The following is a 19,790-nucleotide window of genomic DNA, read 5'->3' on the forward strand; positions in this document are numbered from 1 at the left end:
GTTCTATACTGAGTACACACCTGCTGTTTCCGTTAGCTGCTGCATGCTCCAGAATGGAAGTAAGAACCGATCGTGCATGCTTCGGGCAGGTAAACATGGATAGCGCTTGCCCTGAGTTGATGTCTGATACACAATGATACACACTTGTTGAGCTCTATTTCTAGAATTGAAAAAGCCCCGAACGTCTACGGCTGCTACTCGGGCTCAGCCGTAGGTCTATGCTGTTCTGCTTCTTCAGGTCTCTCCAGCTTCCTGATTTGATAGTTCACACGATTTCTCCTGTAGCATGCAAAGCAGTAGCTCCTCGTCCTTGTATCACATCTGTCCTTCCACTGGGTGTGCGCTTCGCCAGACCGAGCCGAGGATACGGAAACAGACGACTGCGCCTACCGTGATGCTGCTCCACACTCAATGCAGTCCCGTCCGAATCCCACAGATCCCCATAGCGACCCTTCCATGCTCCCTCACCCCTTCAATTCTCCCTCTTCCCTCAGTCAACCCCCTAAATCGCCGCAGCCTTCGGCTTCTTACTCCCATACTTACTCCTCGCCGTAACCCGTCCCACCACCCCACCCAAATCCCCCACCCCCCTAACAAGATGATACCTCACACCCGGACAATCCTGACTCCGTCCCCCCCTAACCATAACAACACTATGCTGCTGCACATTATGGCCAATCCCCGGTATATACGCGCTTATCACCCTTCCACTTGACAAGCGAACTTTTGCTGTTTTTCGTTGTCCGGAGTTCGGTTTCTTGGGTTTTGTGATGCCGACTTTTAGACAGACGCCTTTTAGGGAGGGGCGGCCGACGGTGGCGGGACTGCGTGGGCGGCGGGCTTTTTGGGTGGTGCGGCCGCGGGTGCGGACTTGGTTTAGGGTTGCGGATAAGGATGGGGTGGTTGTGAATGTGCGGTTGGTTTGGGTGGGCAGGCGCAAGGTCGGGTGGAGGGGTGTGGTGCGTTTGGGGGTGTTGGTGAGGGTTAGGCGGCGGAGGGCGTGGAGGAGGTTTGAAGAGGGTGTGGGTGGCATGGCTGAGGTTGTTGTGGTTGTTGTACGTTTGTGGTTTGAGTGTTGCCTGTAGACTGTACTCGTATTGCAGGATTGCAGCTAACTCAGGTGTGTACGAATGGATGATAGAGCTTGAGGAGGTCTTCTGACGTGATGTCGTTCGTCGTTGAAATGGAAGTTGCGATTGTTACCACAGGAAGGAGCGACTTGCTGCAGATCTTGCAGATTCCGAAGAATCACGTGGCTGGAATTCGACGTCGCTTGAACTCTCCCAGAATTTGCAGCTTGCAATTAATGTGCTTTCTCTTGTTGCCTGCAACAACTCGACTTGAAGCGCTTAAGAATTGAAGTAGACGTTGATAATGTCAAGCCTTGCGCAACTACTAGCGGACATAATCACGTGACTACTTCGAGCAGTGCCCGACAGCAGACCACGAAAACCGATTCTCGCAAACACTTTCAAAAGTTCGGTTGCCCGCTCACGCCCGAGGACCCCGGAGCCGCTCCTAGAGGTCACCTTCATCGGCTCAGTGTCCTTCAGGCTCAACCGGGAGTCCCGAGCATACTGGCTCAACCTATCAAAGGCCTATCAAGCTCTCGGGTCACAGTGTCAAGTAATCTTTGACTGAACTACTGCATCGGAAGCTTTGCTCGCTCCCCTTACTTCTCCAGCTATCGTACGGAGTTCTCTCCGGGCTTTCAATGTTGCTGATATAAGTTTGACCGGCTAAAATTCGTGCCAAAATACACACACAACATTCTACGGTGTAGGTTCATCTGAACTCATACGTCGACGACCACGCTGACTCGAGGATTAGCGTTTAGTGTAGTGGTTATCACACCGTGAGCAATTTTCACTTTAGACGTTACTGGCGCCTATATTAACGATTCCTCAGGGATTTTGATATCAATTTCATACCTTCCGGTAACCGCGGTTCGAATCCGCGATCGACCTCAATTGTCTACTGCAAACCATGTGAATGGTTTATTCAATTCGAACTTTTTTTGCAGCTGTGCTTTAGGTGGCCCTTGTGGCCTGGAGAAGAGCTAGACGAACTAGCGCTCGATCCTTTTTAGCCTGCTTCAGTCGTAAGCGATTGTTTTCGTCTGCCGTTTCCTCTTCGGGCTTTCCTATCGATAAGATCTACACCCGGAAGCGTAAACTTTTTTGTGGCAGCCTCGCGAGCAGATGATTCGAGTCGCAACGCGCAACCTGGAACCTTTCGGCTGGCAGGGGAATTGAAGCCCTCTACTGACGGCGATGGACGATCATGATGGGAGACCACCGAAGCGCCAGAAGCTAGACGAACATAACCGTTTGAACAGCATACCTGTAACACGCGCTGACCAGCTTCATTCATGGACCGAATTCCAGCAAAGCACAGATCCGTCGGTCAAATCTCGACTGACTGCTTTCAAAGACCACTTGGCTTCTATAGCCCATACCGAAGACATCGCGCAGCAGTCCAGACAACTCCGACTACTGAAGGAGTATTGTGAATGGCAGAAAGCACCATCAGATGATCAAGTTCATTTCATTGACCTGCTCTCGACATGGTCTTTTGCGGTCGACAACAATGCAGAGGCAATCATCTCAGCTGTACCAGCAGCTCTGGCGCAACTGCTGAAAACCATGTCTGAGACTCTCGAATTTCAGCCCTTTGGTCTTGCGCTCATTGATAGTCTTCTCAAGAGGGACCAGTCGAAGCTCTTCGAGAAGTGCCTCTCAGCTCCACGATCGAAGCCTCACTTGGCGTCGCCATGTTTGCGTCTTCTGACTGAGATGGTAAGCTTTGGCATTGGCGCTCGAGCAAATGAGTTCTGGATACGCCGTGATCTAGTCATGTACAAGTTCGAGGCTGTGCTCGAGCAGCACAATACAAACAAGTCATTGGAAGAGCGTCGCAAGCCAACCGTTCGCCGTATGGCTTTGCGTTTGCTCCTCGCCATGTTGAAGTACTTGGGCACAGATGCCAAGGCCGACATGCTGGTCCAAGGTCGTGCTTTGAATGCTTGTCTCCACGGCCTGCCCCTCGATGGTGATGATATTGTTGTAGACCTATTACGGACCATCAAGTCGTCATTGGTAGATGAGGAAGAAGTGCCAAGGGCTTGTATCGTCTCATTCTTCAAAGCCGGACGGTTAGACCTGCTTGCCTCCCTCTACAGGTTCGAAGTGGAAGACGACATATCAGAAGCCAGAGACGCAGTTAGAGAGGCTCTTCAGAGCCTGATGGAGCAGGTTTGCACTACGAGCAAAGGCGTCCTTTTGCCCTCACGCGGCTGGTATACGTCTTCGACTGCCGTTACTCCCTTCCAGGGTGCAGAGGATGACTATATTGATCTTGGTCTGGGCTCTCTGTACCATTATGAAGACCAGAAAACGCAAGTCCAGAATATGGAGCTAGCACTGTTCATTCCGAAGCTGAGGCATGATGATCCACTCCAATCTGCTTTGTTGTTGCAGATACTTCAAGCGGTCCCAGAACTGGTCGCGGAGTATTTCTCGAAGTCTCAAACTCAAAAGCTACCAACACCAAATAGCGAGGACGTTGCTTGGAGAGCCCACTTCGCCTTCTTATTCTCGATCGTCGAACATAAGATCCCGAGCTCCTTCGAACCCTCCAGCGGCCCGCCACAACCTCGTGTTGTAGTCGAAAGCATAGTCCCCAAGCCTGTCGACCGAAACTACCTCAATAAGCTCCTTTCATCGAAAGACGGCATTCTGATAGTATCAGGCGCACGTCTTTTAACTATCATCCTTAAGAAGCTTTCAGACGTGCTAAACGCATTTACACAATTTCAGGAAGGGAACGCCAAATCTTATGTATGGCAACAAGGCATTGGCGAGCTCTCCGAGCTGGTTGAAGGAAGAATACCTACCTCTCGGGATCTGTCTCTCGCTCTGCAGCACGCTTCGAAGGCTGAAGCGAGCTATGGCGCTCTCCTGGAATGCTTACAGCAGTATTACACTTCTTTACCACATGTGGCTGAGACCAACACTTTCGACATCGGTCCAATAATGGCGGAAGTGTGCTCGTCGTTAGAGGAACATGACTCGACCAACGACTCATCTACACTTCTTGATCAACTGTCATATTGCGTGCAGATCGCTGGCATCGCCTCCTCAACGAAATGGCTTCATAAGACCAACAACGAAGCTGTTAGTCCTTTGATCAGGGTACTCACGAATGTCCTTGTCCACGCATCCCGGGAAGAAGCCAAAACGATACTTCGTACTCTTCGCAAGGTGCTTACTTATCGCGGAATCCTTAGTCCTGGTCAAGGCGCCTTTGCAGCCTTCTGCAGCAGTCTCACAGACCAGAAGAAGTTTTCACCGACAGACGAGCTGTACCTCTTCGTCGACAGCTGTGTCGTTCGCACGAACCAGAAACCAGTCAAGTACCTCGATGAGTTGGAACATGCATCTCAGCTTGTGTCGGATAAGAAGTCTCTGAGCCTGGTAGCAGGTGCAGTCGCCGAGCAATGGAGCTTTGCATGCAAGAAGTACGAAGGAAGCAAATCATCGCTGAAGAATATTGCTGCATGGATCGCTCGATTCTTTGCACTGCTTGATGCAGCAGGGGAGAATTACCGTGTCATGATGCATCTGCAGGAAAACATGCTCAAGGGCTCAACAGGCAAACCAAGAGAATACTTGCAAGATGCTATCGACAAGACTCGCAAGAAGCCAATGGCCCTCGAAGAAGAGTGGCAGCTGAACCAGGAGGCAAGTCCCAGGGACGCCGATCAGGACACAGATATGCTCGACAAACCGGCTTCGCCAGCTACCAACGCCATGGACAAGCTCCTGAACGAAGCTACACCCGTACCCGATTCACTCCAAGGCCTCGACAAATGGCCCGCAGATTTCGACATCGAACTTGAAGTAGACACGAATCGCCTACACCGGCTCCTTCTCTGCATCGCATCGCCAGACGAAGAGATCAGGTTACAAACCAATCAAATTCTCCAGCAAATCACTCACACTGTCGACACCACATCAAGTCATTCGCAGAAGCACCAAGTCTATCTCGTTCTCGGCGAACTCTGCGAAACACTGAGACAACAAGGAACATCACATCCTCAACCTGTGATCATTCCTGAGCTCGCTGATACACTTCTCCGCATCATGATCGACCCAATACATACACTCTACGCTAAAGCGAATAAGTTTCTGCTACAGAAGCCCTCATGGCCTGCTAGACGAGTCATCTCCTATTGGATCGAGACAATTCTCTACAGAGAACCCGACCACCCAGATGCATGGTCCGCCGAAGTTGAGTGGCTCCTACAGCTGCTGCTGAAAGGTTTGCGCACCGAGATCGACCTAGATCTCTATCGCCGCACGGGTCTCTGGGAGAAGGTCCTATCCCTGTACTCCAGCCCTGTACTGACGCAACCTTATAAGCAGCTCATCCTAGCACTACTCAAGGCCGCATGTTCGATCAAAGGTGGGACAGACATGCTCTGGACAAGATTCGGCGTGTACAGCTGGCTTCGCATGCAGGAATTCACGGACAAAGACGATAGCAAGCAGATGCGGGCTCTTCGTGAGAAGATGGAGACGGAGTGCAGTAAGGAGGTCATCGAGACATGGAAGATCGCCTGCTCGCTGACGAAGAAGCATGTGGCATCTCAGTAGTTAGACCTAGTCCTCCTCATGCTATCTAACACCGTCCTGACGCATACACTAGCCTATGCCGCTCGTTCCTGTACATCATAGTTCAGGCTCTCTTGAGCTATCACAACCCCCTGATCGTGTGCTCTCGATTGCGGTCGTGCCTCCCTCTGACCATTAAACGTACCTTCCACAGGTCATATCCTGGATTGTGCCTTCTTTAGACTCTCGTGTAAGTCGTCCCTTCCCCCGAACACCGAACGCACCTTCCACATAGCCCGGACTATGGGTCGCCCCTTCCTTCTGCTAGACATCGGTCGTGCCTGCCGCTGGTCGTGGGTCGTGCTTTCCTCTGACCATGATCGTACCTTCTGTTCAGGCCAATACAGGATCGCGCCTTTCTCCTTCCTCCTTCAGAAAAAGGGTCGCACCTTCCATTCTCCGTAAGCGGATCGTACCTTCCTCAACATGGGTCGTACCTGCCATCGAACACGGGTTGTGCCTTCCATCTAGTAGGCCAAATGATGGGTCGTGCCTGCCGCTATTCGTGGGTCGCGCTTTCCGTGGAACATCATAATGGATCACACCTTCCGTTCGAGCTAAACACAGAATCGCGCCTTCCTTTTTCCAGACATAGGTCGCACCTTCCACGTTAGCGCGAGCGAGGGGTCGCGGCTTCCTTCCTCCGAACACGGATTGTTCCTTCCCCAGCATAGGTCGTACCTGCTCCCGAACCCGCCTCGTACCTTCCGCGTCGGCCGAGGGATGGGTCGTGCCTTCCCTTTTGTGGAGATAGGTCGTCCTTGCCGCTGAACGTGGTCGTGCTTTCCTCTGACCATCCATCGTACCTTCTGTTTATGTCAGACACAGGATCGTGCCTTCCTCCTTATGGAAACGGGCCGTACCTTCCACTTTAGCGCGGGCGATGAGTCGCGCCTACCTTCCTCCAAACACGGGTTGTGCCTTCCTCAATATGGGTCGTACCTGCCATTCACTATTACGATGGTCACAGCTTCCTCACAACTTGACTCCTGTTGGACACTAAGGAAGGTGCAGGCCAACAAAGAGGCAGGTGTGACCGAAGAATCTCGGATTTGAAAAGCGCGATCTCCTTCAGGGGATGCCAATGCGACGAAGCACAATGCGTTGCTTCGATACGAATCTCGTATTGAGCAGTGCGAGCGTCCAAGCGAGCGGTGAAGCTGCGTCGCATGCTCGTGCTCACGCCTCGGTGGTCTCTCTTGCATTCCACAGGTGCCAACTAAGCTCAAACATCAATGGCGTGCAAACGAAGCGTAGATGCTCAAGTATCGTTCTCGTAGCTCATATCGGCTGCGTCTTCGCACCATTCTCCGAGCCTCTCGCTTCCCCCAACGTATTCGACGCCCACTGATACGTCCCCAAAAAGATCGCACCACCAGTACTAATCCATCCCACCCTAGGCACAAACCCCCTAAAGAACCCCCTCCATCCCTCCTCCTGCGCAATCTGCCTCATCACACCCATAGCGCCCTTCCTCTTCTGACTACCTTCCTCCTTCCTCTCAAGCATAATCCTCGTCTTCAACACATCCAACGGCGTCGTCAACCCCGCCGCAACAGCCCCACTCAAACTCCCAAACACCGCACTCTCACCCGCAGTCACCAACCCCCTCTCCCGTCCAACTAACCTCCTCTGCCTCTCCGACCACGCACTCTTCCCCTGCTCCCACATCGTAAACTGCAAAATCGTAAACGGAATCTCCCTCATAACCGTCACGCCCCCACCCCGATACAACTCCCTAACCATAACACCGTAACCCGCGCTCTTCCTGAGACCCAGAATATCCACAAACGCATCCCGACTCCGTCCCCCAAACAAGCCCGCCTGCGCCCTCTGCTTCACAACCTCGGTCGGCACCCGAATCGCACATGCCGCGATCTCCCCGAGTGAACTGGCGAGCATGTGCACGTAGCTCTCTCTTAGACCCACACCCGTGCTACCGCTCCCCGGCACATCGTGTATCATAGCGCGCTTGACCCCATCATACACAACGAAGAACGACGCCGCGCTGGGCATGCTCCCTATTATGGCTGACGGGAGACCAGCGTAGATAGAGCGGAGGGTGCCGAGGGCGGTGTGGCGGGTTGAGGATGAGGAGACTTGACTGGTGAGATTTGACTGTAGTCGAGTCTTGATCGTGTCGAGAGGGTAGAGGGAGACGTCGACTGTTAAGCCGGCGAGGGCGCCGGCGAGGAGGGACCGGGTCCATGGGGAGGTGGTTAGCGGTGCGGATGCGGGCTGAGGAGCGTCATGGCGACTTGACATGCTAAGGAGCGTGGGAGTACGTGGTGGCGGCTAGGTAGATCCTGTTGGCTGCTAGCTACTGATTCAAGAAAATTGTTTGGTGGTCGAGGATAGTTGACGAGGCTCCGCAGTTTCTGAGGAGAGGCGGACAAGGCTGAACATGTGGAGGTTGTTCAACAAGTCGTCTCTGTCGACGACGACCTGTAGCTCACATGCACTTACCGATGAACAACGGACGTAGCTGCTGGTGTGAAATGTTCCAGGAGCTACAAATTCTCTTGTAGAAGTCGTCACATAGGGTGTTAGCTTGAGTATATCTAAGATGAATATTCTGGCAAAAGTACATGCTTGAAACGATATTTATACAATCAACAATGTATAAATGTCGCGGCTACGAAGCAGCGACCAAAAACGTTGAAGGATCGATGATAAAAGCAGCACGATGCATTAGCAGAAGCATAGCGACACCAGAGTTCGGGAATGTATTTGATTCAGCAAACAGCCTCAAGTCTAATGAAGGATATGCATGATTGCTCGCTGTCAAGGTCCGACGTAGACTCAAGCCTGTTCAAGTCCAAGCTCCTGCATGGTAGGTATACCATCCCTCCATGGTCGTAAGGCGCTTCCCAATGTCTGCTGCTGCTCGCTCATGCCCGGCGGCAATGGCGACTCGCTACCATTCGGAAACTTGATACGAGGAAAGCTTTCAGTGACCCAAGTTGGTTTCGGTCCTTCCTCCTGAGCAGTCTCAGAGTCCTGCGGAAATTGTCCTGGCAGCGGCATGTCTAGGACATTTTCGTCAGAGGGCTTGGTCTTCGTTTTGCTGTGGTCGTCCTTGGATGCATGAGGTATCCACTTCTGCCGACTCTCTTCAGCTTTCTCTTCGTCGACAAGCACTAGCGCACCTGAGTGCCACCCTGCAGCACCAATGGCCAGAGCAAAGTAGGGATCGAGATGGAAGTCTTCGGTCTCACCCTCTTTCGGTCTCATCTTATCAACAGCCCCTGGCAGGTTCGCACTTGACGCGTGGGGACCATCATGCCAATGGCGACCTTCCTGTTCAATCCACTCACTGAAAACAGTCTGCTTGACAGGGTCGTGCAAGATATCGAGCCAGTATGGCTGCTCTTGACGTTGTTGGAAAGACTCTTCTGCAGTCTTCTGCAGATGCTCTAGCCACTCACGCTTCTCAGGCTCGAACCAAATTTGTCGGCCTCTCAAATCAGCAACAGGCCGAAGCTTAGTGTCTTGTCGCATGCCCTGCGCACCAGTGTACATACCACGAAGCTTACCACCATGATGAGCTTCTCCCAATCCTAGTGCACCGCAGGATTCAGGTTCATGGCCGTGACTTGTGATCTTACCGTTGCTATGCAGAGCTTGGTAGTGCCAGTCGCCGAACCTAACAGCGATGACACCTGAATGCTGCAGCGCAGGTAGATCTTGTGGGCGGCATGATATCAAGCCGTCAAGGTTCGCCCAGGTTGCAGGGTCCGAGCTGTTCGGTTCGACGTCCACATTAGCAGATGCAGCAGCTCGAGCGGCATCGAAGCATCTTCTGACATAGTCTGTATTGCCCGCCAAGACTCGTCCTGATGATGTGAAAACAACGAAGTTTCGGAAACTGCCTTGAACATCCTTTAGCTGGTCTTCCCCCTCGTGGAAGCCAGGAAGTTGAACAGCCGCACTTCTCGGCTCAGTATCTTCTTGATTGTCGTGCCCAATATCACAGGCCCAGATCTTCGAATCGCTGGTAATGTACAGCATGATGCCTTCGAGAAGAACATGAGCAATCACCTCGGAAACATTGCCATCTCTGGATACTTTTCGTGCTGTATGTGGTACAACCTTCTCCTTGACTTCGCGAACGTCATGCATGTCATCTTCTTGGTTATTCTTGAGAGGCTGCCAATATACTATCCCTACATCTGGGACATAGGCTGAGCTTTCACCCCAACCTGCGACCACTCTTGCTACTCTACCTTGCAACATACCGCCATGACGTGAATGCACCTTCAGGCCTTTAGCATTGATTCGGTCCCATGAGAGTATCTCGTTGTCATCTGTGAGGGCTAGTACATGCGTCCGACCTGCGGAGAACTCAGAAATGGCAGACGTGCTCTGCGTTAAGTATTCGAGCCTCTCGAAGCGGTCTGTCTGCGAGCCAACATTGACATAATTTGCAGAGTTAATTGACCCGGTTGCGAACAGCTTCCCTGCTGAAGACAAGATAATGGTTGACCAACCACCACATTGAAGATCAGCGATTACACCAACCTCATCAGGCACATGCGCCTCAGTCGGCCATGTAGAGGTCGTCCTCTGGAAGACTAGTCGGGGTGGCTGTACAAGACCATGGTGGCCGCCTCCCCTTCCTCTGAGCATCGGCGGAACTGGGAGGTGATGCCGTGGCCGTACTCCCATGCCATGGCCAAGATTGCCTTTCAGACCCTGACCCCACGTGTAGAGTCTAGTCTGTGTCTTGAGTCGACGATAGAGATGGTACCAACGAGCGCCATCCGCCTTAAGGAGAGGACTGATCGGAGTTCGGAATGTGGTAGAAGTTTTTGTCCTCCAGAATGCAGAATCTTTCTGATAGTTATTGTAAAGGACCTTGGAAGAACAGCACAAGGCCAGGAAGTCCTTGGGTTCGAGCAGTACGAAGACGATGGACAGGATGTCCTCTGGTAGGTCGAGTACATTCATGATTATACTCTTGTAGAATCGCAATACCAACGTTGTGGGAAATCAGAAGTATGGATATGGTGTTACCTGCTTACTTCTACCAGACACTGAGGGACACATAACACGTACCTAACCATGGCTGACGTCATATTTCTGTTTTGGCCCAAACGGGCAGGCACGACCCAGCGGTCGGTGACAACGCGGGCAGTGCCGGCAGGTGCGATGGGAAGCCCGCACTCTTGAAAAGCATATTGAAATGGTGACCTTGACAACGAAGCCTTTCTGCTGACTTGACGGGCCTTGGCAAGCACGACTCGAGCAACAGCAGTGAAATTGCAAAAGTGACTACGGAGTAGGGAGGCAAGAGCACTTCTGCAGGGACACAGGCAAGAATAGGGACCAAAGTGGAAATTGTTCCTCTGCGCATCTGAAATACTTTACTAGTGGGGTTTCTCAGGGTTCTGCCAACAAACAATTATACGACCATTCGACAGTATCACTTCTGAAGCTCAAGAAACTGTTCCAAGTTGGTCACCTTTTTGCAACCTACACTCGAGAAGGATTTATTCAGAAAAACATCTTTTCAGCTTGACCCTACAACCCCAGTATGGCCGAACCCACCCCATCTGCCGGTCAAGAGGCCTCCAGCGAGCCTAGACTCGTACAGGATGAGACCAAGCTTGCCACAAATCCAAAGGGCACTGAGGATTCTACTGCGCCTGCTTCGTCAACAGACGCTCAAAGCACTGTGAGCAAGGCCACTGAGGCTGCATCCTCCGCGGCGACCGGCGTAAAAGATCAGGTCTTCTCCATGTTTGGTGGTGGTGCGAAGAAAGAGAAGAAGGTCGAAGAGGACGACGCCAACGAGCCGAGTGGCAGCAGCAAGGCCCAGACCCAGAAGGCTGATGATGACGATGTAGGTTGAGCCAGAACTGTTCCACATCCAAGAGTATGGCTAATAGTGGTCACAGGAGAAGGCAGAGGAGGAAGAAGCCGATGTACAATTTGAGCCTGTCGTCCACCTGACTCAGCAGGTAGAGACCAAGACACACGAAGAAGCTGAGGAACAAACTTTTAAGATGCGAGCCAAGCTATTCAAGTTTGACCGAGATTCGAGGGAATGGAAAGAGCGAGGTACTGGCGATGTTCGTCTACTCAAGCATAAAGAGAACGGCAAGACTCGACTGGTCATGCGAAGAGACAAGACACTCAAGGTCTGCGCCAACCACTATGGTAAGCAGTGAGACCCTCTAAATTCAGGCACGAGAAACTTACAGAGGCACAGTCACACCGGACATGAAACTGTCACCAAACGTTGGCAGTGACCGATCATGGGTCTGGAACGTGGCGGCAGATGTCTCAGAGGGTGAGCCAGAGGCCCAGACATTGGCCATCCGTTTTGGCAACAGCGAGAGTGAGCCATCTTCTGCATCCATTTACTATCACCATATGCTAACGCTCATCTCAGATGCAAACCTCTTCAAAGAAGCCTTCATCAAGGCTCAGCAAGACAACGAAGCCCTCTTCAAGGACGAGTAATCAACGATCACGATTTACGAGCATTTCCAGCACTTCCGAACCCAGTCGATACCCTATGCATCACGAACTGATTGATCGATATACAAGCACGTCGAAGAAGAAAAGCAAGCGTTGAATTACATGTCGCTGCTATGATGAATGAACGGTTCAAGCAAGCAAAGAAAACCGATCCCACTATATCTCCAAATACTCGTCCTCAAAATGGCCTTCCCTAGCACCAGGTCCCGGGGTTCGTCGCATGGCATGGCATATGCACAATAGGTAGAGTAGATAGAACGAACGAGCATGAATTCCACTTGAGACCATCCACTACCATTCTGTCAGGGCTCCATATACACGGTCCCTTTGGGGCTGGCAAGCGGGCTTTGTCCTCTACAGCGGCTACTTGGAACATTGGTCCTTACAGATTCCGTTGACACTTTCTATTGATCCTCAGTCCTGTCAGAACGGCGCGCGTCGCCAAGTTGACGTTTGCTAGGCTTCCCGGTCACTCCTATCAACAACTTCTCTCGACCGTATCACTCATGAGAAGACATGTCATCTAGGCACACTACGACACTTGATGTGAGGTCCTGTGTCGACTGATATTGCCGGAGTATTCTAGGCAATTCCAGATTAGAAAGCACTTAGCTTACAGTATCTTGTACTCTCACCCTAAAAGGCAAGCAGGGAAGTCATTACCGGCATAGCACAAGTCACAGCAGCAGCAGCAGCAGCAGGTCATACATATGAGCCCACTACGCAACACAAAAACGTGGTAGGCACCTTCGTATCATCTAAAACAAGATTCTAGATTGTGTAACTATCTTTCAGGCCAACGTCAATCTAGTCCAAAGGGCCAGCATTAATAACGATACCCATCTAACACAACCCAATCTAATCGAATCCAGAACAAATCCACTTTTCTTGTACAAACAAATTCCAACAAGGTACGCACCTCCACAAAAACTGCTCGCGAAGGGCTTCACCCAGTGTGTGCGTGTGTCAATCTCGATCTTTTGCTCAACTCACGCACTCTATAGACCATTGTCCTGGCACGTAAAGACAGGGTGGAGACCGCCCGCAAAGTCATCAATGATACTCTGCACCGAAGCCTGCAAATCATTAGTGTCCGTCTCAACGAAGGTTAAGGGGAAAAACTCACATAAGTCCCAGCCGTCAAAAAGAAAAACCCAACCAACAAAATAAACCAATTCATCAAGAATCCAACCCAACCCCTCACCCCCCGAATCTTATAGTAATTCGCCCCATGATCCGCCTTCCGCATCCTAAAATACGCAACGGCCCAGAAAATCCACCCGAAGAACGAATCGAACAGCGAACTCATAAGCGACAACAACTCGGAGAAGAACGGAATCACCTCCGCGATGATGAAGGCCACGAGCCAGGTCGCAGCCAGGATCCCAGCCCACGTCGCCCAGCCGATGACGGTGTGGCTGGTCTTGTGTCTGCTGCCCTCGAAGATGCGGAAGAAGACGAAGCGCGCGGAGACACTGGCGTAGAGCACGCCGAGGAAGACGAGGGTGGGGATCATGAAGCTGAAGCTGACTTTCTTGTAGACTTCGTTTCCTAGGGAGCCGAAGGCGGGGGCCGTGTTGTATTGGGTGCCGGTGTAGCCGTAGATGATGCCGCCGACGAGGGAGAAGACGATGATCTCGCAGATGGTGACGACCCAGAGGGCCTTCTTGAAGTCGTAGGGGTTTTTCATCTCGGCGATGAAACTTGGTAGGGTGATCTGGCCGATGAAGGTGTAGGCGACGTTGAGGAAGGCGTTCATGCCCATGTAAAAGGCTGTGCCGGCGGCTGGGACGATGAGGACAAGAGGCTCGCCGCCGGGGACGGTGAGGCCGTCTGGGCCAACGTGGGTGGGGACGGGAGTGTACCCGTTCGTGCCGTGCTTGCCTTCTGCGCCAGCGAAGCCCGCGGCGAGGATGACACTGATGAAGGTGAAGATTGCGGAGATCCAGGCACCGTGGGAGAGCATTTCGAATGTTCGCGGGAGGGAGCAGACGAAGGAGACAACTGCGCCAATGACGGCGAAGTCGACGGTGCAGAGGCTGTGGCTGGTGATTGTGTTGAGGTAGCGAGTGATTGTCAGGACGTGGAGGGCCTGAATGAAGGTGTTGTTCAAGAGGAACATGATGGCTGTGAACCAGTAGGCGATGTTACTGTTCCAGAAAAGCATTTTGCCAACGTCGGTAACGTCTCGGACTTCGGGGTGTCGGAGGCAGAATTCCCTGACTGAGGTTAGTTTTGTTGTGTTGGTAAGACGTTGTACTTACCAGACGATCAGCGAGGTGTAGAGCACGAAGGCCGCTTGCACAACTGTGAGGATGAGGCCTGGAACAAGGCCTAGCACGGAGTACGAGTATGGGAAGGACATGATGGCCAGGCAGATATACTCTGAGAAGAGCAGCGCGGCAGTCTTGTACCATGAACAGGTTCTGTACTTGATGGCATTGTCCGCTTCCATCTCGACCAACGCCTGAGCGGTATCATCGTCGGATCCGGTCCCTTGAATTTCTGTAACAGATCCTTTTCTGGCGACGGGAGGCGCAATGCGATTCCATTTCTTGCCTCTAACAACGGTCGAGTCGCGACGTAGTTCAATGTCAGGTTGTTCTTTGCCGAGTGGACTTTCGGATTTGTCCAACGAGTTGGACTCATCCTTCTTTTCGTTCCAGAAAGCCATATTGGCGCTTATTGGGCAGGTGAGTTGGTATTATCCTATTGATTCACCTCCACTTGAGAGAGCGAACAGCCCTGACGAAGCAGGAGCAGAAGAAAGAATCGAGATATCGGTCCTGTATGCGCTGCATGTGCTTAGACAGCGTTGTCGGCCTGTTTTTCAGGTTGCCAGTTGTAGGGTTTCCTGGAAGATAGAGAAAAGTCGAGGAAGATGAAAGCAGGAAGCTGTAGTTGAGCTGATGATAGCCAAGCAGTGTGGGTTGATTGAAAGCAAATGAAAGGATATTGCGACAACTAATGGTTCTGAACGATGGCAACGGATCATCAGGCGAGGATAGGTTGAGAGTGGGGGGTTATGGATAGAGGACGAACAGGGAAGGTTCGTGCTGGCGCAAGATGCTACGGAGTCGAGTACGGGCGACCCGACCGTCGCTGTGGGTCCCTGACGAAAGGAAGATGGTTCTTTCCTAACATCAGCTTTCAACTCGTCCACCGGGTAGTCGGGCCTCCAACAATGGTTAGAGCACGGCAAGGTTACAATGCGCCGTCTGCATCTTCGGTTGCTGCTGCAACTACAGAAAGCACGAGTGATGATAGCGAGCGTGGATGGCTTCGGTATGGCATCATCATGCACCATTGGCAGGATCACCTTAACTGATATATCGAGACCATGCACGCCAGCTGCGATCTTGCTTTTTCTCGCGTGTTAAAGATATGTTGCGGCGAGAGGTCGTCTCGACAGTAATAGGCTCCGGAGCTCTGCGACTTGATGAGATCCAGACTCGTATGCTGGTATGGCCTGTTTTGCTCAACAGTCGCAAACTTCATCACGCCTGAAGTCATCAAAATGAGACTTTTTCAATGTACGCCGTCAGCCAAGAAAGATTGGCAGTAGCTTGTGACGGAGCCGAAACCGGCCAAGTGTAACCAAGCTCGCGCGGCAGGACGCCCAAAGCTTGCAAGATCGAACCGCCGAAAAGTGGTTCAGCCACCGACGTTGCACCATTCATGGGCCACAAGCACACGACCACAATCTGCAATTTTTGGAAATGCGATAACTGTAATAGGGCTCATGCTGGTGATATGCGATGCGATAGAGTTGCGCGCAGAGCAGCAAAGATCGGCCATAAACGACAGGATCTGGTGGGATTGCAATCCCATGCTATGCCTCCACATAGCGTGCGCGCAGGGTGCTACGGAGTCGATAAAATAGCCACTCCAAGCACAATTTAAGGTAGGCGTGGCGGACCTCGGCGGGCTATCGGCAACGCTTGGGGTAGTGCACAAGTATGCGCATCGGCAACCCTACACAATCAAGCTCCCTACGGTATTCCATTCATGCCACAGTTGCACGGTGCTTGTTCCTCACAAAATCGGACTTGTCGAAATAAGGACGATAGGGACTGGTGGACTAATTTTCGGTTCGAGAACAACGAGGGAAGATTCACAGTGCATAAGCATCTACCGTATGCACGACAGTCTCTTTTGGTCATCACACACGTTAGTTCGCGAAGAGGATTAGCATATAAACAGATTAAAGTCCCTAAGAAGCCGGACATGCCAAAGACTGCTCTGTCTGCTGCATTGGAATGAGAGGCTCCTATGTAGCACGATCTAACCCAGATCCTCATCCTCATCGTTGTCCAACATCTTCTGATAGTCAGCCGCCGAAGCAAACGTTGGTAGAGCCTTCATCTTCTTCTTCCTGTCCCTGTCTTCCCTCTTCTGCAGTGTCTTCTGGCTAGGCTTCTTATCCTTCGCATCATCGTCAGAAAGACCTTCAAAGTCCGACTCGTCCTCATCGGCGTCTCCGTTCATGGCACCAAGACCATCGGCCTCGTCCTCGGATTCATCAAAAATTCCAGCCTCGATGTCGACACTGCCATCCTCGTCTTCCATCCCCATTACTGCATCACTGTCCATTTCCTCGTCAATATCCTCCTCACCAGCCTCTTCCATATCCTCATCTTCGTCCATAGCTTCCTCGAACTCCTCCATGTCAGAGATTTCGTCCTCATCGTCGTCGCCCAGCCCCTCAAGATCAGGCGCATTATTGACCATAGCCTTCCACACCTCATCTTCGTCATCACTGCCTTCCTCATCCACATCTTCATCCTTGGCCTTCTTTGGCTTCTTACCAACAGCAGCACTCTTCCCCATGGTCTTGAAGTACTGGTGGAAGAACACATCCTCAGCCGCAACATCCCCGTCCTTCTTGGCAAGGAACTCAGCAGAATTTACAGCTGCCTTGCGGCTGCCGCCCGCACTAAGCAGTACAGCCCTTGTATCCTCACTTGCCATCGGTTGCATGATACTCGAGCCACGCATCTTCGTTGCGCCGCTAAGCTTCGCGTTTTTGTAGACGAAGCGGTCGAGGAAGTGTATTAGGGTGTGAAGTGCCAAATCAGGTTTTCCGGGCAGAGCCTTGTGGTCGAGGATGTGGTCAGCGCTGACGATGACGGATGGATGGTAGTGCGCTAGGTAGGGCAATACATCCCACATGGCTGACGTATCTGCATTTGCGTGAGATGGGTCGCGCTTGGCGGCATCGTAGGTCGTGTTATTTGTGTTGGGTTCCGCATCGATGGGGAATCGAGCTGGATGAACATCGGCATCGCGGAAGACTTCCTCGTCGTCGTCGTGATCTTCAGGCTGATCTAGCATGGTCGAGAGAGACGGAAACGTCTTCTCGAGGTCTTTGAGGAGGAAAAATGCGGCGCAGACGAAGGATGGGTCTTGCAGGGATAGGATTTGAAGAATGCGTTTGGCGAAGGCTTTGACCCGTTTCTGGGACAGATCCGCTTTGAGAGAGCGGTGGAGAAGATTGAGGTATAACTGCTGTTTGGAGGATGAGAGTAGTCGCGGGTCGAGTAGTGATTCATAAAGTGTGCGGTAGAAGCGGTCAGATGGCGCTGTGGTATTTGAGATGAGTTGTTGTATCAGCATCATTGCCTGAATACTGGTGTTGAAGTTGGCTGAGTGTGTTATTTGGAAGAGCGTATCGATGTGCTCGCTGAATTTCTGGTGGTCAGTGCCACAGTAGGGGTATGCTCGGTTGACACCAGTCAGAACGGCAGAAATCAGCTTCTCGCGTAGCTCGTCTTCCTGCTCTGTGCTCGGCATCGATGCTGCCTGTTTTCTTTGCCGTTGATGTCTGCTCGTGGCTTTTGGTGGCACATACTCTTTCTTTTCTTCACCAGGCTTCAGTAGAAGCTTGAACAGACCAAAGTAAATTTCCAGCAGCTTGATAGCCACGGCTTCCTCGTCCATACTGAGAGCCGTCTGGTTGAGTGTTACGGCTGCATAGTATCGTGCATGTGTACTTTGACCGGGCTTGAATATGAAGTCTGTGTCGATCGCAGATATCACGATCTCTTTCATGGCGGGATGATTGGATAGCAGTTGCATGATGAGGTAAGACGCTTGCGAAGCAATCTTCTTAACCGGGTCGCCGAGCTTGTTGATGAGGAGTCGTAACAGGTTGGCCTCTTGTTCCGGCTTCTCTTTTAGCAATTCATAGACATAACTTGTGGCTCGGGTTTTCGCAAACTCGATTTCGTCATTGCACCAGGTCTCGAGGACTTTAAGCACTTCGAAATACTGCTCTTTGAGCCAGTCTTCATAGGCCCAAACGATGAGATGAGCTTCTTGTACTCCCACGGGCAAGTGGTCGCCTCTGTTCCATTTCTGTGTTTGACCAAGCGCAGCCAATAAATCTGGTCGGGTTGCAAATGCTTGTAATTTCCTATCGCTCGGTAGCATCGAACCTTGAGCAAATAAGTCCTTCAATGCCCTTAGCACATCGACTGCTTGTGCGCGACTTCGCTTCTGCGCTAGACCAAGCAGACCCTCAAGAGACTTCATGTTATGCAGAGGCGACTCTTGAACAGCCAAAGTCAGGGCAGAGACTTTGTCTGAGAGAGTGCCAGATGCGATGACTGTGTTGTAAAAGGCTTGAGATGAAGACGACATTTGAGTACTCTTGAACATCTCGTTCTCAGTCTGCAGTAGGATTCTAGCATGAGAATGCAGCTGCTCGACCGAGCCAGGTGATGGTGTGAATGGCGGCCCTTTGGCAGTATCAATATCAGGCAGCTCGTGGTTGAACCAATCCGGCCGAGGCGTACATCTCAGCTTAGTTTTCTTGATCTTGCCGTTCTGCAACTCGGTGGCCGCGCTCTTGATCTTGATTTCATCGTCGTCTTTTTGAATTCTGGAGGGCTTGTCGTCAGCAAGTGGACGAGCAGAATCTGCAGAGCCATTGACCTTGACTTCGGGTTCGTCCTCACTGTCACTACCTCCGTATGTATCGCGGACTAGCGCGATCTCCTTCAAGATATTGGCCATTCCAGACTCCAAGGTCTTTCCTTTCTTCGAGTCGGTCTGCTCAGTAACAGCAGGTTGTGTATCCAGACCTTCAAGCTCCGAGTCGGAATTTGCGCCATCGATCAAGTCAATGTCCTCTTGAGTACCACCCAGCTCTGCGACTATAGCCTTCAGGTCCACAGCGTCTCCAGCCTCTTCCGGCGCACCATTCAGCTTAGGCTTGGTCATGCTTTGAGCCCTGCTGCCTTGCTCTTTGACTTCTCCATTCCGGTTGCGCTTCTTCCCACGAGCATCGGCGGACTCTGGAGGAGAGCTCTGAGTTTCCTTCTTCTGACCTGTTCCCTTTTTGTTCTTGCTCTTGCTTTCCGTCTTCTTCAAGTTTCCTTCGATCTTCTGGCGCAAGTTCTGGAAGGACGATTCTTGTGGTAAAGCCGCTTCTGTAGACATTGCGTTGGGACCTGTTTCGTCCTGCGCCCTGGAGGATGGCCCAGTACTCTTCCTTTGCTTGCTCGACATTATGCAAGCCGCTCAGTAAGCAGGTCTAGCAGTGTGCTGCCTCTCGTCTGCTGTTTCCTAAATTTTTGGCTCGGCTCGAGATCGTCCGCCTTATCGATTGGAGTGGATCGTTTGCCT

General features: G+C 51.8%; 7 protein-coding genes and 1 non-coding gene across 8 annotated transcripts; 3 read left to right on the forward strand and 5 right to left on the reverse strand.

The window, feature by feature from the left end:
- Positions 1–502: 502 nt before the first annotated feature.
- Positions 503–1,033, reverse strand: MRPS12 (37S ribosomal protein S12, mitochondrial; the record flags this gene model as incomplete). Its single annotated transcript, XM_064876978.1, has 1 exon — positions 503–1,033. The coding sequence occupies one exon, from the start codon at positions 1,031–1,033 to the stop codon at positions 503–505; it is 531 nt and encodes a 176-aa protein (XP_064727365.1).
- Positions 1,034–1,829: 796 nt separating this feature from the next.
- Positions 1,830–1,967, forward strand: PMZ80_008579. The gene has a single exon. It is a non-coding gene; the product is annotated as a tRNA-Ser (tRNA).
- Positions 1,968–2,273: 306 nt separating this feature from the next.
- Positions 2,274–5,657, forward strand: PMZ80_008580 (uncharacterized protein; the record flags this gene model as incomplete). Its single annotated transcript, XM_064876979.1, has 1 exon — positions 2,274–5,657. The coding sequence occupies one exon, from the start codon at positions 2,274–2,276 to the stop codon at positions 5,655–5,657; it is 3,384 nt and encodes a 1,127-aa protein (XP_064727366.1).
- Positions 5,658–6,956: 1,299 nt separating this feature from the next.
- Positions 6,957–7,940, reverse strand: PET8 (S-adenosylmethionine transporter; the record flags this gene model as incomplete). The annotated part of the gene is made up of 1 exon (XM_064876980.1): positions 6,957–7,940. The coding sequence occupies one exon, from the start codon at positions 7,938–7,940 to the stop codon at positions 6,957–6,959; it is 984 nt and encodes a 327-aa protein (XP_064727367.1).
- A 537-nt stretch (positions 7,941–8,477) lies between these two features.
- Positions 8,478–10,625, reverse strand: PMZ80_008582 (uncharacterized protein; the record flags this gene model as incomplete). The annotated part of the gene is made up of 1 exon (XM_064876981.1): positions 8,478–10,625. The coding sequence occupies one exon, from the start codon at positions 10,623–10,625 to the stop codon at positions 8,478–8,480; it is 2,148 nt and encodes a 715-aa protein (XP_064727368.1).
- A 586-nt stretch (positions 10,626–11,211) lies between these two features.
- sbp1 (Ran GTPase binding protein Sbp1) lies at positions 11,212–12,143 on the forward strand (the record flags this gene model as incomplete). The annotated part of the gene is made up of 4 exons (XM_064876982.1): positions 11,212–11,520; positions 11,576–11,837; positions 11,890–12,018; positions 12,073–12,143. 4 exons carry the CDS (start codon positions 11,212–11,214, stop codon positions 12,141–12,143), a joined length of 771 nt encoding a protein of 256 aa, XP_064727369.1.
- Positions 12,144–13,159: 1,016 nt separating this feature from the next.
- Positions 13,160–14,835, reverse strand: PMZ80_008584 (uncharacterized protein; the record flags this gene model as incomplete). The annotated part of the gene is made up of 3 exons (XM_064876983.1): positions 13,160–13,237; positions 13,288–14,380; positions 14,426–14,835. 3 exons carry the CDS (start codon positions 14,833–14,835, stop codon positions 13,160–13,162), a joined length of 1,581 nt encoding a protein of 526 aa, XP_064727370.1.
- Positions 14,836–16,445: 1,610 nt separating this feature from the next.
- Positions 16,446–19,673, reverse strand: MAK21 (RNA-binding ribosome biosynthesis protein mak21; the record flags this gene model as incomplete). The annotated part of the gene is made up of 1 exon (XM_064876984.1): positions 16,446–19,673. One exon carries the CDS (start codon positions 19,671–19,673, stop codon positions 16,446–16,448), a length of 3,228 nt encoding a protein of 1,075 aa, XP_064727371.1.
- Positions 19,674–19,790: the final 117 nt, after the last annotated feature.

This window comes from Knufia obscura, assembly GCF_036327395.1.
Source record: "Knufia obscura strain CCFEE 5817 isolate CBS 148926 chromosome Unknown scaffold_11, whole genome shotgun sequence".
NCBI classification, from domain to species: Eukaryota; Fungi; Ascomycota; class Eurotiomycetes; order Chaetothyriales; family Trichomeriaceae; genus Knufia; species Knufia obscura.